This window comes from Rosa chinensis, chromosome 5 (genome assembly GCF_002994745.2).
Source record: "Rosa chinensis cultivar Old Blush chromosome 5, RchiOBHm-V2, whole genome shotgun sequence".
NCBI lineage: Eukaryota > Viridiplantae > Streptophyta > Magnoliopsida > Rosales > Rosaceae > Rosa > Rosa chinensis.
In genome coordinates, this window is record NC_037092.1 from 13,835,942 (window position 1) to 13,854,771 (window position 18,830).

An 18,830-nucleotide genomic window follows, 5' to 3' on the forward strand; every position below is an offset into this window, starting at 1 on the left:
TACGAGGTATTGGTCCAAGTCAAGTTCTTAGTATAGAGGTACTGGAATCCCAACATGGCAACATAAGTGGATTAACTAAATTCGCAAAGAATATTCAAGTGAAATTTGTATATAACATATCAAATAAATATACAGAGATGAGGGATTTTTTTTTTTTGCCATTTTAAAGAAATTTTTGTGGGATTCACTTTTTATTCACATATCGGCATTTTAACTGCTAGATATCTAAGTCTTTATGAGTTAATTACTATTGCAAATTTTCAGTGAAATTGAAAATCATGATTTACTATTATAAACATGTACGATTCAGGTTGAATAAATTTAGTTCGCCCATTGATTTGATCTAATTCGGGATCTTAATGATTATTGATGTACCATTATAAACATTCGGAACCTAAAAACTGAATGATCGAGATGCCGAAATCTGATCAAAAAGTGAATCACACAAGCGATCCCTTAAAATGGTAAAAAAAAAAAAAAAAATGGATCCCTCGCTAGATGAGTCATGTAAAAACAAAATGAATAGTACACATACCAATACATAGATGCGTGCATAAAAACTTATATTGGTACACAACTACTGAACATTAAAGCTTCAAAGTCTATGAAACATAAATAAAACTTCTAGGAAGATTCACAGAAAAACTTCAGCTATTATAGACTTTGACAAACTCGACCCACGAAGCAAGAACAATCTCCTTTCCCGAAGGGTTGGAGGTACCAGACTCTTTAGGGAAAGAAAACAAGGCCAAACCATTTTCACCACTCCCGCTTCTTCTTCTTACAGCTCTGCACTTCTTTGGTGACACATGTACCTTCATTGGCCTTGACATTGAAGCAGGGGCCCTTACTAAATGCAAGCAAACTTAATTACATATATCAATACGATTCACAGAATCTTTTAATTGTTGGATTTCATTAAGCCTATAAGCAATTACATAGTACTGATGGATGGACAGAATATTATGAATAATTCTACTGCCCATATAGTTTAATAAGTCAAATTTGAGCACAAATATTCATCCTTTGTACATCGTTGTACCGACACGCCCCGTATACACCAATTCATCAGCACTGGATATATCTCATTTTTGCAAGCGACGATTTCTGTAGGCCTCTACGATTTTCTTCACAGCTACAATTATGGCTGAAAGAGTAAGAGCTTGACTTCTGAAGCGTGGCAGCAGTGCTAGAATTTCAGGTACAAGAGATGCGGCGTTAGGGATTCCATAGGCTGTTGACAACAACACTACTATAACCACAATTATCCATATAAATGGGCTAAATTCCGGGTCATTTGGGGCATCGTCATTTGGAGCGCTATTAATTCGCCGGTGAAGCACCTGAAATACCAAAGAAAACAGTATCATTTCTAAGAGTAGTGCTACAGATCCCATGACATTTTACTAAAAATGAATAACAAAGGAAAGCCACCTCAACCCTTTTGTTTTCAAATATTAGTGACATGGATTTTCTACTTGGCTTAATGAAGAAATTTAAAAATTGAATTTCTTTAATTCTTTTTCCTTTTAAAATCTGAAATTCTAATTCACTAATAAAGCGTACTATCTCACATAAAATTGCAGGTACTTTAAAACAACTGAAATTGCCACCATGAACTCATCTACAAACATAAATCTTCATGAAAAACTATGGCAGATCTTTGGTGGTCAATAATAACTCACATTTGTGAACTCCAATTTAGCGAACACATGCAGTTGATAAAATTCTGATTCTTTTGAACAATGATTTCTTTGCAGCTTGATGGGTTTTGGGTTATGTTTTTTTGAATCATAATGATATGTTATTTCCATGGTTGATCTTCTTTAGCAATCATCATATACATACACACAAGCCCTAAGATCAATATAAACCCAAGTTGTACAATGTAAAGTTCAAAATTGCAACAATGGTTTTGAAGATTTGAAAAAAAAAATTTGTATCGACCTTTTAAGGTTTGCTGCGTGTTCTTACCCTCACAAAAGAGATGCAGAGAATGAAAAATTTCTATAAGTAAAATTTTTCTTTCGAAAAAATTAATAAATTTAAAAATTCAGTTAATAAAATTTAAATGTAAATATGGAAATTAAGTGAATCCATGTGGCATTTGGAATCCACGTTGGAAATGATGTGGCATTAGCCACATCATTTGGGACATAACATAAATTTGGTATCTCAATCATTTTTCTATTCAGGATTGAGATGCTAAAACAGGTTTGCTTCAAGAGATACAATGAACTTGAATGTCAACTGACTAATGGATTATGTGTTATAAATATAGATCCTACATGGAAAAATAGAGACCTTGCATATGAATTTATAAAGATTTTGGCCACTCCATTTATTGCCATTAGATTTGAATGTGAAGCCCAACTTAATCATTATCCAAATCCTTAATGGTCCAAAGGTTCTCCATAATAAAGAAGCACAGTGGTGTTCACCTGACTAAGGAAATTATGCTCAATTTGTCGGGTTTGGTGCTTATCCCTCCTTGGTGGAGATATTTTGCATGACATGAATGCATAGTATTAATTGTTTGTGCATTCAAGGTGACAACTTATGAATGGAAAATTGGTGCACGGTCAAGTGCATGCATCGAGTATAAATGCATGGTCAAGTTGACGCATTGGGAAGAAATGCATAGTTAAATTCATGTTTGACCTTTTTAGTCTTCCTAGGGAGTTAATGTGGGAGATGGGTGGTTGATTCATGTATGAGCATTGATGAAGCGAGTCTAGAGACTTCTATCAATGGTATAAATAGACGAAGTTTGTGTGGAGGCAGGCAAGGAGAGCAAAGAGCAACTCTTAAGTGTCTTCATGTATAGAAGCAAAGTGAGTTGTGTTCAAGAGTGTGAATAACTCTTGGGGTAAAGTGATCTTCTAGGTTGAGAGAGGGTGTACAAGGGGTATCCTATTTGATACAAGGGCTTAGGTTGAGCATAAACTTGAGCGGTGTAATCTTGTACTTGTGTAATTCTCTCATCAGTGAAGGTGAAACTCTCCGAGGACATAAGCAAGGATATTGCCGAACTTCATTAAATCTTGTTGTCTTCTTGACTTGGTTATTTCTTCTTTCTATCTCTATTTCTAGTACCCTTGGATAAAATAATTATTTTTAAGTTGAGTTGTTTTATTTTCCAGTGTTAGATTTATATTCGGGAAAATCATCCATACAGTACTTGACTTTTTCCCCATTCTCAACTTCAGTACCTCACGTTCAGATAATACTAGAACGGTACCTGAGGTTCTGACCCCGATCGAAGAATGGTACCTCGTGCCTTTAGCTCCGTTACAAAAACTGACAGCTAAAGGATTTTAATCATTAAATGATCGATATACCCTTTTGTTTTTGTTTTCGATAATTTTTTTCATATAATAAAAAAAAGCAGAAAAACTTTATGAAGGCGGCAGAGGAATTGGGTGTTCTGACTCGGTTAATGTCAAATCTGTGGGGTTCGGCGGGATGAGATTCGGCGGCGGCCTAGGCTGTGTGGGTGGTGGTTGGTAAGCGATTTACATGCTCCTCTCTGCGACTGTGAGACACGCATCTCTCTCAATCTAAAACCCAGTGAAATCAGCCTCTCTTAGTCAACCACCATAGTGATCGTGACTCCGCCGTCGACCACCGCGAGCTTATCTCTCTCCAGCTTCTGACGTCTCAATCTTATTCTGAGGCTCAAAACTTCATCTCCGATATTGCTCCTTTCTCTCAATCTCCAGCCTCCGTCTTTGCCTCTGTCTCTTCTTGTTATTCAATTTTCAATCAATTTCAATTCTTCAGTTTACGATTGGGTCTATAGATTCAAGTAACTGAGTAGGTTTTCTGAAATTATTGTTTCTTATTGATTGGGTATACGTGAAATTGGCTTCGTATCCCGTACTAATCTGGGATCCGGGTACGATGAGCTCGGATAAGCCTGGATATGCGTATCCGGATTTGGATACGGTTTGGATACGTCCGCATCCTATGTCGATACGTAAGTATGTAAATAAATCAGATACGTGGGGGTAATGCTGACTTTTTACCCTAAATAAAAAAATAAAAAAAAAAATAATAATAATAATAAAAAACCAGATTGGGGACAGAGACCTAATCTCAGATTTCTCTTGCTCTTCATCTCTTTTCTTCTGTTCTTCTTCGCAAGTTGCAACCTTCTCTACTCAAGACTTCTCTTCTTCGATTCGTTTGAAGCTTGGAGCTTGGAGCTTCAATTTCTAGCTGATTTCTCCTGCTCTTCGTCTCTTCTCTTCTCCTCAGCTGCTCTTCTCTTCTTCTATTCACTTTGGGTACGTTTATTCTGCAGCTTCTGATCTTCTTCTCATATTTGTTCTTCAATCAGTTGAATGCTTCAATTTGGGTATGTTTGGCGGATTTGCTTAAAGCTTGGAGCTTCTTCTCATATTTCTCTTCTTTTTTTTCTAATTATATATATAAATATATTTAATTGACGTATCCTTCACGTACCCGTATCATCTTACATTTAAGATTTGTCGTATCCACGTATCCAATCATAATGTATCCAGATATTCATACCCATATCGATGCTTCTTAGGGTATATGAAATCCATGTTGGCTTGCTTGAGTTGCTGATTGTTTGGAATTGAATCAATTGATGTTTCATTAATGCTTCGTTAATCTAATTACTGTTTGTTTAATGTTTATTAAAACAAATGCTCATTGTTTGGAAAATCCAGTGGATGACCCCATCTTGGCTCTGCAACAAGTGAACCATGCTCAAAGCTAAGACACCCACTAAAAGAAATGAGCCAAAGTTTAAAGCTTTGAGCTTCTTGAAGCTCATTTTGGATGGTTGAGACTAATGGGTCTTGAATTTGAATGGTGAATGCGAGTTGGATTGAAGAAAATTTGTATCAAAGACAAGTTGGAACTGACGATTTCCTCGTCAATGTTATCCTTGTTCTCCATCTCTGCCAAAACATTATAGAACAAATCCGCATCACAAGGAAGAATAGAATAGAGAGGATGGAGTTCATCAGTTCCCTTAATCAAGAGAAGCATTAGGGTCTCAGAATCACTCCACAATAATTTTCCCTCTATATCTCTCAGAGGTCATTTTTAAGCCAATAAAAATCTCCCAAGCTTCAGCCTCAATCACCTGGCCAACACCAAGGCTAGCACAGAAGCCACAAATCCCATTTCCTTTGTGATCTCTAAAAACATCACCAGCTCCTATACAACAAGACTGAGCTTTCCTAGCCCCATCAACATTGAGTTTGAACCAACCATCATCTGGGCACTTCCACTTCAGCTCAATGATAGAAAAATTCAATTCATCATTCTTTTTTCCTTGAGCAGCTTGCCATTCAGATGTAGCATCCACTATAACTTTCCACGGTGTAAATGGCATTTTAAATTCTTCATCAAAAATTGACTTATTTCTCCATTTCCACAAAAACCAGCATGTATAGATGAAGATACTGTTCCACTGCAAACCATTATAACAATAATCATTGCAGTGAATATTTGCAGCAAACCAGCCCCAACAATAAAGGCTAATAGCTCGACTTATCTTGTCCAAACAAATAACCTTTTTCCAAACCTCCATAGCTCTAGAACAATCCCTAAGGAGATGGATTAAAGTTTCTGGGTACTTGTGACAAATAGGGCAAGTAGATACGGTAGTAAAACATCTCTTAGTCCTCTCTACATTAGTTAAAAAAATTTCCATGGGACACAAGTCAAGCAAACGTCTTGAGTCTGGGAAGAATAGAAATACTCCAAATGCTCTTCCATTTATAACTGGAGAATTCTTCCTCCTTAATAAGAGCAAGGTAAGCTGACTTGACAGAAAATTTCCCATTTGACGCTTCACCTTAAATTCTCATATCAAAACCACTATTCAAAAAACCAACAGGAATGCTGAGAATATGGTTTAACAATATCAGCATTAAAGTGATTCTTAAGAAAATTCATGTCCTATCCATCTCGGTTCTAAGTATTACTAACCTTGAATTGTGAATCCATGGTAGTAGGGGGAAACATGATCAGTAAGGGGGCCACAATGTAGCCATTTATCAAACCAGAAGGAGATTCTTTGACCATCGTCGACCGGCCAAATTAAATCCTTTAGTAATAAGTCCACACCAAAAGTGATGCTCCTCCAAGTACTCGAACATCTAGATGGATTTTTGTAAGTAGGGTCACGACATGAATCTTTCTTCAGATACTTCATCTGTAAGATATCCTGCCACAGTCCTTCTCTAGGTTGCATCAACCTCCAGCCAATTTTAGAGAGCGTGGCTTGATTCATCATTGAGGTCTTTTTAATACTAAGACCACCAACACTTTTAGGTCTACATATTATGTCCCAATTAGCAAGGTGAACCTTCTTGTTCCCCTCAGTACTACCCCAGAACTCACATTATTCCCTCCATGACCGGTCTCCACATTCTCCATGACCGGTCGCCACATTCTACCAACCGATCAGTATCACCAGAATCGAGGGTAGAACAATTAAACTGAAGACCGATCACAAAATTCATAAATGTCTGAAACTTTAGGATTTTCAACCCATAATCGTCGATCGAATCCAAATAGATTTTTCCAGTCTTGCAACCCATGCCACATATACCAGCAACCAAACAGATCAACCCGTAATATCATTGAGACAACATATGAACCTGACCACAAAGCCAAAGCTAAGTACCTTTTCGCACAATGTGTATCTCTTTGTTCCACAAGAAATGTGTATCTGACTTATAAAAAAATGCTCGCATGCAAATCCATCAAAATTCTTAATGTGATGAACCACAAGCGAGGTCTGTAAATAGGCTAGCTCGCACCTCATTATCTATACAGTGAGTGTGGTAATCCAAGCTTATTCATGTTGAGGTTTTAAATTCATCAAGCATGTTCACTTTATCAGTAACTAACTAAAGAAACTATGTTCAACCACCCTTACATGTAAATCCAATAGTGGAAAAAAATTACTTTTAAGTTAGAGTTGTTTTGTTTTCAACCCTTGTGTAATATCCCAAAAATTTATTTTTAATTTTTTATTGTTTAATTGAAGTTAGTGAGGTTTTGGTTTGTAGATTTAGCAATTTCGTGAGTGATGTGAAAGTGTTTAGGACGAATAATTATTTGAAACGTTGTGTATTCAAGTGGTCAAGAGTTGACTTTTTATTCGTTGAATTTCTCCGAAAACTCTTTATGAATGTCGTAGAGCGCATATATGAGTTCGTGGACATGTGGCACGCTAAATTCCGAGATCGTATGAAGAAGTTATGGTCAACGGAAGACTTTTCATTTTTGGAAATTTTCTATAAATATAGAATTTTCAGAAGAAAAAAAAGTCAGATTTCCATTTTTAGAAGGATTCCTGAATTTTTCGGAAATCATTTTCTCTCTTTGAAACCCTCGACCCGACCCAATTTTTTCTTGGCCGTCTGGCGACCTCCGATCATGTCACCACCACAAATTGACTCGCCTCATCGTCGTCGTTCTCCCTACCGAGCTGGTCTGCACTGATTTAAGCAGTACATGGCGGATCGAGGGTCGACTTCCATGACGATGCTGCCCCAATCTGAACTTCAATTTCCGGCGACGGTTTGGCTCGAAACCACCTGGGTCTTGAAGATCTCCTCTTGATTCCATCTATAGCAACCTTACAACTCCAATCGAAGTGTGGAGCTCAGGATCTCGATTTGAATTTCTCCTGCTGATCTAGCTTTCAAGCTTGATCTAGCTCGATCCAGGTCAATTTGGCCTCAGTCCCAAGTATAAAAGCTACTTCTTTTGCTATGATCTTAATTTTGACAGGCTAGATTGCTTTGGAATCAAGGTCAGTGTGGCAGCGCGTCTAGCCTCTTTTAGAGTTGTTGTTTGCTCCATTATCTCCTACTCGTCGATATGAGCGTGTATATGTATGGATTGTATCATATTCTAATAGTTTGAAACATCCTAGGTTTAATATAACTTTGGTTCATTCGGTTTTCGATCTATGAGGATCCGACTGTTGGATCGTTGTTTTGTTTTGTCAATTGATCCTAGAAGTGTTCCGGATACCTTGGGAGGTCTCGGATGAGGTCCATCTCGATTAGCGAAATCTTCGATTTTAGTCGAAGTTCATGTTTCGGACTTTGAAAGCTTTTGTGCTTCGTTTTTACTAGGTTGAGACCTTGTTGCTTAACAAGATCTTTTGTGAGCGAAACTTTGTGATATTATACTGATTCTTACTTTATGTGAAGACACAGCGGGATTTCTAGGTGAGTAAATCTTACGATGTTCTTTTACGAACGGAGTTACTTTATCGTTTATTTTATTTTATTTGCTATACTGTTAGCTATAGTTGGTATTAGTGGCATTCCTGAGAGGATGACTCTGTGTGTATGTGTGTAGAAATATTTGCAGGATTGTATTGTGGTGAAAACAATATTTGCAATTTGGATCATTTGATTGTTTTAATTTGATCCTTTGAGGAAAACAATATATTGTGAAAAGATGATTTATATTGTTTTCTTTTGATAGTGCTTTGAGTTGTGGAAACGATAGTTGTAAAGTGTACAATTATCACATCATTTTAAATCATGAGTTTTGTTAAACATTTTTGGGTCTAGTGTGACCTGTTTAAATGTTTTTGGTCTTGTGTGGTCATGGGTCTAGTGTGACATTCTTAAATGTTTTTGGTCTAGTGTGACCTCTTTGAATGTTTTCAGTCTAGTGTGACCTAGGGTCTAATGTGACCCTGGTAAGGAAATCGAGAACCATGCATTTCGGTGAATGGTTACGAAATCGGGAATTATGCCCTTAGGTGAATGATTATGATCTAGTTAGAGCTCTAGTCTGTCTTCTAATTTATTCATGTAACTACATAGTTATTGCGACTCATGTATAGTTTTTAAAAGAAGTCTTGACTGTATTCTTTCTTTTATTGTCCATGAGGGACGTTCATTTCATATGGATTTGTTGAGATAACATTTGTTTGAAATGTTGCTATGTGACTCATGTTTTCTTTTAATCTCCTGAACTATTAGTACGCAAGAATTATGGTGTGATTTTAAATATGTCACCGTGTTGACAATTAGTGATTTGAAATAATCATTGTGTTGATTTATTTTCCTTTTGAGTTGAAAATGTGATGTTGCTATTTAAATTACAAGTGGAGATTTTATAAGCATGTATTGTTTTGGTGATTGTGGCAGTTTACTCATACAAGCTTAAGAAGCTTATAGGGTTTGTTGTTGCAACCCGGTGCACTATTCAATAGTATACGAGTTAATCCTGCAGGTCAGGTAATCACAGTTGAAGCTGAGATCTTGTGGTTGCAGCAGTACGTGTAGGAAGCTATTTTTATTGTTCTGCTGTCGTTAGACTTCCGCTTTATAGTAAGCTCTGAGAGAGCGTTTACTTATTAAATTGTATGCAACTTAATTTGTAAACTTTGTGTAATGTAGTATAAGACTCTAAAGAATGGGTCTGTATTGACATTGTGGGTTCTAGACGTCATCGTGTACTTGTTTTAAAAGAAAATTTTTACAGATATTTAGTGTTGATGTCTGAACCATCACTCCCAGTGTATTTATGTTTGTTTAATTTGTTTATTATTTGTGCTTGTTAATCGGGGAGTAACACCTTGGATATAAATCCAAAGGTGATTAAGCATAATTTATTTAGTCAGTTACTGATCAGGTGAACACCACTGTTAAATTCATAGAGCATACGGCTCCAACTCCTCCGAGTTTTGACAACAAGGCAATCATAGAAAACATGACCGGATCAAACATGCTACAGGTGACCAGCACTTCATCAAAAGATCATAAATAGGAAACTCATAACTTTAGATGTGTTCATTGAGATTTCAGAAGAGCAATTGGAAGATATTCACTTTCATGTGAATACATGCATCATGCATGGGTCGATCACTGGAGATGTTGGGAACGATACTAACCTATATACCATTTGTAATTATAACAGTTTAATTTGAAGTGTATACATAATTTGTCATGAATATTATTTTACAGTAATTATCTATAACTTGAGAATTAAGTAACAGGTTGGGGTTCATGCATGTGCATCTCTGATTATTTTTCAATCAAATAAAGTATTAGGCATTTTTAATTCTTTGGAGGTAAAAAAATGTTTATGTGCAACTCCAAACCTTGCAGCTCTGACTTTTTTATCCGAGTCTCATTCTTAAGGATAAAAGTCTGAGAATCGAAGAATAAAATTATTCGATAAGTTTCCGAACTCTGAGTGAGAGTTCAGCTCAGAAAGAAATACCTGTGTTGCATAAGCTTGAAAGATAGCAGGCTCGGTTTGTTCTTTGAACTGTCTCCACAACGACTGGCACTCCAGTGGTGTAATTAGGGTATCATTTGAAGAAACCTAGTTCATGGGTTATTCACACATATGAAAACCAGTTTGATAAACTGAAACATATCAAAATCAAATAGTACGTACGTACATACCATATCCCAAGTAACTGAGTCGAGAACATTTGTAGAACTTATTTCTCCACCGATTAAAGTAGAAGAGAGAACTCGTTCAATATCATCTTGCGTCTTATCCAGGCGAATGGCAGCCAGAGTAGATAAAATCTTAAGAGACTGCAAGTAAGAGATAACAGAAAACTCTTATAAATTACATCAGCTCATCAGTACAAAATCAGAAGCTGGATAATGCTTTACCTCATGGCGAGCACTATGGGTAATAATTCTAATGTCAACCCCCACAGTCCAAGTTCTAGCATTTTCATCGCTATCGTAATTGAAGGCTTGGAGAAACCTGAGGAAAGTTAGCAAAGTAATAAGCATACAATATTACGAAGTGAAGGAATGAAAAGGGGAGAATACGTTTAGTCGTTTACAGGGTTGTATACCTATTAATCATGTGAGTCAGAACACAACTAGCCTCCTGTCTGGGTTTTTCCTTCGCCACTCTTCTTGCATAGTCCCTCAAAATTTGCAACATTTCGGCACTTCTTCCTTGGTCCAACGCATAACCATTAATCTCATTTGAAAAACGTTCATCTACAAGTTCTATGGCATCATGAAGAAGTCCCCTTTTTTTCCTCCAGATGTCGTCGTCACCATCACGTAGCAGAGCCGCTATAGGATCATTAAGACTTAAAGCTTCCCAAAGTTGTCTCTACAACAACCAAAACAAAAAACCAAAAACAAAAAAACCAAAAAAGTATGCATTAAGCAATTAAATTAGTAATATATTATTATGATTCACTTAGCCCCGCTCATCTTAAGGACAGTTTTTGAGGAACTGTGAGGCACAAGAAAATATAATGGTTGAAAATAAATGCACAATTTAAAGTTTTTATAATTTTAGCGGTCAAATTTAATACATGAGGCTAAAATGCACTTGTTCCTCACAGTTTTTTAAAACTGTCCCTTAAAGAGAGGAAAATTGATAATTCACTTATTATCAATTCTCAGAAATAATATCAAAGACTTGATACATTTTGAAGAATCTAACCTCACAGTCCAGTTTCAATCTTGACAATTGTTCGTCAAGTTGAGATGATGCATATGCTTCTATATCGCACTTAAGTTTCCTTTTGGCTTTTTCCTTATCAATGCCATATGCATTCCCATTGGAATTTATGGCAACATCTATCGAAGCATATATAAACATAGATAAGAAAAATAGTGATGTAGGATGAGATTTTAGCTAATTTCAACAAAGAATATCAAAAAGAAAGAAGCGTCGTGATATTAAAAAATGATTAGAAGATTAGAAATTTGTATCTAAATAGGCTTCTTAATAATGTAATAACTCGTAAATGACTCTTTTGAATATATCAGGTTTCTCGAGCAAAATCTCGGTTGAGACTCTAGATACATATTGGTATAATTTGGCTAGTTAGGTATTCTTTTAGAATTTACGATTCTATTTCCGATTTTAGTTAGATTAGGTTTCATTGTCTTAGTATATAAGAAATTGTTATTTACGTTTTTCTAGTTCTATTAGATTTAGAATTTGTGCTCTATATAAGCACCTTATTGGATTGTAATATTGAATAAAGAAAAACTAAAATTAGAGAAGTTTCTCTCTTTGTTCTATATAGGCACGTATTTGTTAGTGGATTCTAGCCTATCTCATAAGGCTTTCAATGCTTGACGAGTTCTGATTGTGCATGTGTGGTGTTTATTAATAGGTTTTTAAGTAATGTTGGTGGTTACTCATCTAGAAGTGGGTAATTAGTTTCTAAAAATAATAAGTTTTCTTATTAATTATATATTTAAGTTTTGACTTTTTATACCTGACAATTAGAAACATATATAAAGTTATTTAATATTTTGGGGGAGGAAAAGATTCAGTTATGGTGAACAAGCCCTCTTCTGCTAAATATAGTATAGATTAATAGTATATTAATTTGGGTCAATTAATTGGATTTTTTTTCTTTTTTGAACAATTGATAGAATTAACCAATGGAGGAGGTACCACCAGACAATCATGCGTTAAAAAAAATAATAATAAATAAATAAATAACAGGTGTTTTATAGTTTTGTCCTTATTTTATTGAGATAAATACGGAAATACTAAATATACAAATGTACCACCAGATTCTCAGAAAAATTATACGTATCAAAAAGTGTATTTAGTTGATCATTTAGATCCTATATGAAGATTTTTGCCTAACAAATAAAAAAATATGGACTCAAATTATAATTATATTATAAGTTCAAGTTTACCTTTACCATCATTCTCAAAAAACTAAATAAATAAAATAAAATTTATATTAAAAAAAAAAAAGTTTACCTTTAACATATGATGATCATCAACTCAAATTATAAATTCAGAATTGCATACCTGCACATGCTTGGTCAAACTCACGCATGCAAGATTCAGAATGGGCAATAATGGATGAAGCAAACCCTTCTCTTTGGACCAATGATCGCTCCAGTCTTATTTTAAAATTTTCAAGTGCTTCGGAACGGAGGTGTGTCAGCATGATAGCGTATGCAGGTCGAAACAACTAGAAAAGTCATAGGAAAGCAACATTTAAAATACAATTAGCATAAGGTTAGGTTTAGTTTTTTTTCTTTCTTTTTTTTGAATAAATAAAGAAAATTTTATGATACATAAACGTAGACTTAATTCGACACAGATTAGTTCAATATAGAAGTAAAGTAGTCTCATACTAGTACGTATACCAATAAATGGAGCCAGGTTACTTCTGAATCGAACAAGTCACTTGATGTATCCATATATTGATGTATCATGGATGAACAAAACTAAATCAATAAATTAACATGGAAAATTAATGCCGAATAGGTACCAATATTGTATCTCAAATCATTCAACGAACAAACTTATTCAGAGTAAGAGAGATCAAAAGATAGCCTCACAACCCACACTTGTGTAAGAGGGAAATTTCTCATGTATTCATTACTTCTTTAATTTGAGATATTTTTTTAGTTAGTAATTGTCACCCAAAAACACATTTTTAACATATTTATTATTGGTTTTCAGGATTTATACTCTCGTTTTGTCTATAGATTTTTAGTGCTATTCTTTATATAGAGAACACAGAGGGAAGTGCTATTCCTTATACCACTACTGACCACTTCTCAAATTGCTCAACAACCCAGAAGTATTGTTCATATTGCTCAACAACCAGCAGTTGAACCATTTCCTTAAAGAGGAAATAAGTCCATCGCAACAGCAGGGGAAAGACAATTTAAAATCCAAACAAAAACATACTTTTTATCATACCAGGAAAAAAAATTCATCTAGTTTTTGCTCCATGCAACATAAAGTGAAAACACTTTTAAGATGATATTCCAAAAAATTATAAATTCATTATTTTATCAAAAGAAGAAAAAAGGATAATAAATCCAAAGAATGTGAACTTACTGGTCTCAAAGGCAGGCCCTTGTCACTCAGTGCAAATGAGGGGGATACTTCAGTCTGACTTTTTGGATGATGATATTTGCAATTAGATTTAAACTTACAGTCCCCTGTTCTTAAAAAGAAACTGCACAAACGTTGTCCAGGTCGTTCTTGAAATTCATCAACTTGATTTGACGGTGGATATTGTTTATAAACTTTGGTTTTGGTCCCTGAGTTGTTGATAACATATGGTGGACGTGCAGGCATGCTTCTTTCTAGATAAACTGGTGACTAAACATGCCACAAGAAAAAAATCATTAAAGAGAAACCCATGCATGGAAAAATGTAAAGGAGAACAGATGTATTTTTATATGTTCTAGAACCACGAAAATATAGAAGCTTGTTGGTGCAAATTGCACGGCATGATCGTGATCATATTTCCCATGTAGAAACTTCATTAACTTACAAACCTCATTCTATCCCTGGTGTGTGTGTGTGTGTGTGTGTGTGAGAGAGAGAGAGAGAGAGAGAGGGAGGGAGGGAGGGAGGGAGGTCACCATCACGTTATTATTATCAAATGGATGACACATTAAAGCCATTGACTCTGTATCATTGAAGTGATGAATAGAATACCTGATAGCCATTCCATTCTGTATTTTGAGAAGGAACCCCTTGAGATGGTGGCATCATCATTGGCATACAAAGCGGAGTCTCATTCAATGATCTTGGTGCAGACCAAGATGATGATTGCGATCCACCTTGTAATGATGCAGGTCCACCATTATCAAATCCAGATGGAGGGTCAGATCCTCCTGCAGCAGTAGGATTAGGGTGATTAAACCTGCAGTTTGATCCATACTTGCAGGAGCCATTTCGCATATAGTAGGGACACTCTCTCTTCCCCTGTAATCAATTAAATATTAAGAGGTGCTGTTGAAACATGCTAAAAGACCTCACTGACGAAAAAAATAAGTAAAGATAATAGCTTAAATCTCAAAGACTGAATTTTACGTTCTTTTTCAAAATCTGCAGGTTATAGTTGGAATTTATACCCGTCGAATTGGCAGTCCCAGAAAGTTAAGTTCCACAACTGGAGCAACCGAAGGTTTCCCTTTTCCATGGTTGTATCTGCAAGCTTCCCCATACTTACATCCCCCTGGCCTTAAGTAATACTGCAACAAAGTACTACAATATCATGAACTGTTACCAGTTTCCCATAAGCATTTCAGGGAAATATGGCATTGACATTTAAGATAGTAACTGTACTTGCTGTATACAATGGAATAAAAGATAGTCAAGAGAAACCATAGAAAAGTCATAGAAAGACATTTAGATGACTTAATATTTTACTATTCAGACAGATATATTCAAAACCTCATGATTCTATAAAATGAGCTAACAGATTTGATTTTACCTTATTTACAAATATGCACGCTAATCTTCAACTTCCAGATAACCATAAGTAGAAACCCATCACAAAGACAGGATTAACTAAGATGCTACATACCGAATACATGAACTAAAACAAAATCTCATGACTAAATCAACAACAACTTCAAATAGAAAAGTTCTGAAAATCAGGACAATAATAACCTTGCATTCTGTCTGGCTTGGCTTCTCTGACAACTCATCCTTTTCCTTCACCTTGTCTTTAAAAACCTGGAAATGCTAAAATTCAAAACATCAACAAACAGAAAGTGAGCAGCTAGCAGAAATATTCATGATAATAAAGGGCACATTATTATGTCAACACTTCTAAAGTAGCCATTAGCTTGGCACAATAATTTCACCGTGAAATAGTATCTAAAAGGAAAGAAGGAAAAAAAAAAAAACCAGTTTCAGCTACAACGAAAAGCAGCAACTAGTAACAGGCAAAAAAATCACTAATTATCGCAAATAATCACCTCAATGGGCAATATCATATTCAACAAATGTGGAAGTGCATTTCCCTCGATTTACTTACGCTGGCAATATTCATTATTCCAGCATAACATACCAACCACCCCATAATTCCTCAGTATTCCACATGCACACGTACAGACAAACACACACACTAAGGTCCTAGCTTTGCTTCAGCATTGGAGCTGAAATCTATGATAAATGAGGCCAAGCATAAAAAGTCCCAATCTTTCAATTATGACATACAAAGCAAGCACATTTGCATTAACATAATCGAATAGGTATATGTAAAGGGTGGATTGCCTGGTTGTTTTTCCTTCTAACAGGGTGATTAAACCTGCGATTGGAACCGAACTTGCAATTCCCCGTCTTGGGGTAAAAGGAACACTCTTCAGCTTCAGGCCTCACTGGGTACTGATACCTTCTGTTATATTCTCCCCCCTTCTTCTCTCCCTCACCTCCATTCTCACTCCTGTTTTCTTCTTCCTCGCTCTGTCTCTCACTTTCATTGATTTCTCCACCACCACCATTAGAACTCTTCTCCTCCGCCTCAACCTCTCCCCCTTCCTCTTTCTTCTCCTCTACCTCCGCTGCCGCAACCTCCACCGCTACATCGTCTCCTCTCAAATCCAATCTCCCAATCTCATCAACGACAGCGTGATCCACGACATCAACAACGTCGGGATCGGGACTGGAATGACTAACCGCCGCGTCACCACCGGAGTGATTGTCCAGCTGCTGGTCGGCGGCGGTGGACCGTTGAGACCCTATGTCGGAATGATTGAGCTGAACTTGGTCGATTTCGTTGCTGTTGCCGATATGCAAATCCAGATTTGGGGAAACAGAGGAGGAGGATTCAGAGAGCTCCATTCTCCCTCCACATTTCAAAACCCTAATTCAATAATAAGAGACAAAGGACACACAGAGAGAGATGATGATGATGATGATGATGATGATGATGAGACCTAAAAACGCTTCCTTTGTGTTTTAGTCTGCGTTTTAGTATATACACATATTCTAAGCTTCAAGAGAAAATTAAGCTGCAGGAACAATAACTGAACGAGTGACCACTACTGACCAGTTAAAAAGAGAGATACCAGAGGGAAGTGCGATTCATATACCACTTCTCAAATTGCTCAACAACCCACAAGTATTATTCATATTTGATCGAACGCAGCTCGATCTCTTTATTTCTGATGATTAAAGTGAAGTTCCAGCGCACAATTTAATTAATAAAGCACCTTTAAAATTCCAAGCCTGAAAGCATAAAGGTTGAAGTTGTGCATGAAGTTGGTCAGATCACAACTTCCCATAAAAAAGAAAAAGCTGGACAAACGAATGCAAAGGGAAATTGAATCGAGGATTAGGATATAGATTGGACAAAAGACAAACAAGTTGAAGGACAAAAGACTTTAATTTGCTTCAATATCTATCAAAGATGCCCGCCATCATGATATAAAGACTTATCGAATAAAGTTGAAAATTTCCTTAGCTATAAAATGCAAACAACTTGAAGTATAAAGGTAAAATAGTCAAATTACCTCCTAACTTTTTTCATGGCTGTCGATTTACCCCATGACATTTCAATTTTGATTATTTACACCCTCACTTTTCTAAATGTTGCTAATTTACACCCTATAGTCAAATTTTAGACTTTCCATCCAATTTCTCCGTTAACTTAGTTAGCACGTGAAGGGTCTTTTCGTCTCTGTAATTGTCACTCAAAAAAAAGAAGTGTGTTGCTATTTGTACTGAACAAAAATCTTAGTACACCCCGGCCAACTATAAATTTTTTGCCTCTAATGTTCCAATATTACCCTCATATATTAATAAATCAAGAAAAAAAGACAAAATTACTTCGTTAAAAAATTAAAAAAAATACTGCTATTCATCTCCCACAATTGTTTTTTTTTCCCTCGTCCTCTCCTCTTCTTCTCTATCTATCTCTCAATTATCTTCTTCTCAGCATGACCTCTTCCTCTATGTTCCTTTTATCGAGATCAATATAACACAATCCCAACTTGGATCAATCAAGATGACCTTCACATGCTTGCTGTAATTTTAATTTTCATATTCTATACATATAAATATTTTAGTTTGTTCGATGGCTCCTCAATCTTATACACAATATAAACCCCCTCTAACTGGAAACATGGAAGATCAAATTCTCATATGGATGTTTGAAATATTAATCCAGTCTGGCCTTCAAAGAAAAATAAAACCAGAAACCTAAATGATCAAATATGGTTTCTCCTTCAGTGATCGATATGATCATCCAATCATTTGATGTGACTAGCAAATATTAATTAAGTGATCAGTTGCAAGCTAACAACCAACATTGAAATAAAGGGAGTGAAGAAAAAGAAGAGATGGACAAGGAAGAAGCGACAAAGGGCAATTTTTTTTTTCCTTCTTTTAACGAAGAACAGTATTGTAATTTTTTTTTTTTTTAAATTTCTTTAACGATGTGTTGGTTTTTTTTTTTTTTTTTTGTGATAGTTGAAAAGAGGAAAAAGCTCCTTATGTGCTAACCAAGTTAAAGGAAAATTGGATGAAAAGTCCAAAAAATAACGATAGGGTGTAAATTGGCAACGATTAGAATAGTAATGGTGTAGATAATCAAAATTGAAATGTTAGAGGGTAAATCGGCAGCCATGGAAAAAGTCAAGGGATAATTTGGCTATTTTGCCAAGTATAAAAGACGTGGCTCAACTTCATTCATAAACTTTAATTTGTTTCGGTATCTATCAAAGATGCCCGCAATCATGGTATGAAGACTAATTGAATAAAGTTGGAAATTTCCTTAGCTTTAAAATGCAAAGGGAAACTTGACAACTTTATTCAAATTAAGGGGGGTGTATTCAATCCAGATTCTAAATGATTCTGATTGATTTTTTATAATCCGTGGATTTTCGTGGATTCTACAGAATTCGCGGATTGTTTTAATTCCATACAGATTTAAACAGATTTTAATGTATTGTATTAGCAAGATTTGTTTAAATCACTACTAGAAATATGGCCTTTAGCCACAGCAGCATTGGGTACGACCAAGTATCTGTGGCTTTTATTAGTTCAATAGGGACGGTTGGTATTGTTTAGTGGCAGATATGCTGTTGGTG

At 35.7% G+C, this 18,830-nt stretch overlaps 1 protein-coding gene across 5 annotated transcripts; it reads right to left on the reverse strand.

The window, feature by feature from the left end:
- Positions 1-566: 566 nt before the first annotated feature.
- On the reverse strand, positions 567-17,139 carry LOC112166747. Of its 5 annotated transcripts, none has more exons than XM_040506674.1 (13): positions 16,809-17,138; positions 16,015-16,603; positions 15,406-15,480; positions 14,865-14,984; positions 14,446-14,715; positions 13,837-14,103; positions 12,790-12,955; positions 11,452-11,600; positions 10,844-11,112; positions 10,653-10,749; positions 10,434-10,571; positions 10,246-10,350; positions 567-1,343 (listed from the first exon to the last, which is right to left on the reverse strand). In XM_040506674.1, exons 1-13 carry the CDS (start codon positions 16,826-16,828, stop codon positions 1,086-1,088), a joined length of 2,523 nt encoding a protein of 840 aa, XP_040362608.1. In that variant the 5' UTR covers positions 16,829-17,138; the 3' UTR covers positions 567-1,085. The 5 variants fall into 5 exon arrangements, with proteins under 5 accessions (XP_040362608.1, XP_040362610.1, XP_024159411.1 ...); XM_040506676.1 differs by having other exon boundaries at positions 16,790-17,137; XM_024303643.2 differs by having other exon boundaries at positions 11,452-11,588; positions 16,809-17,136.
- Between the last annotated feature and the right edge of the window lie 1,691 nt (positions 17,140-18,830).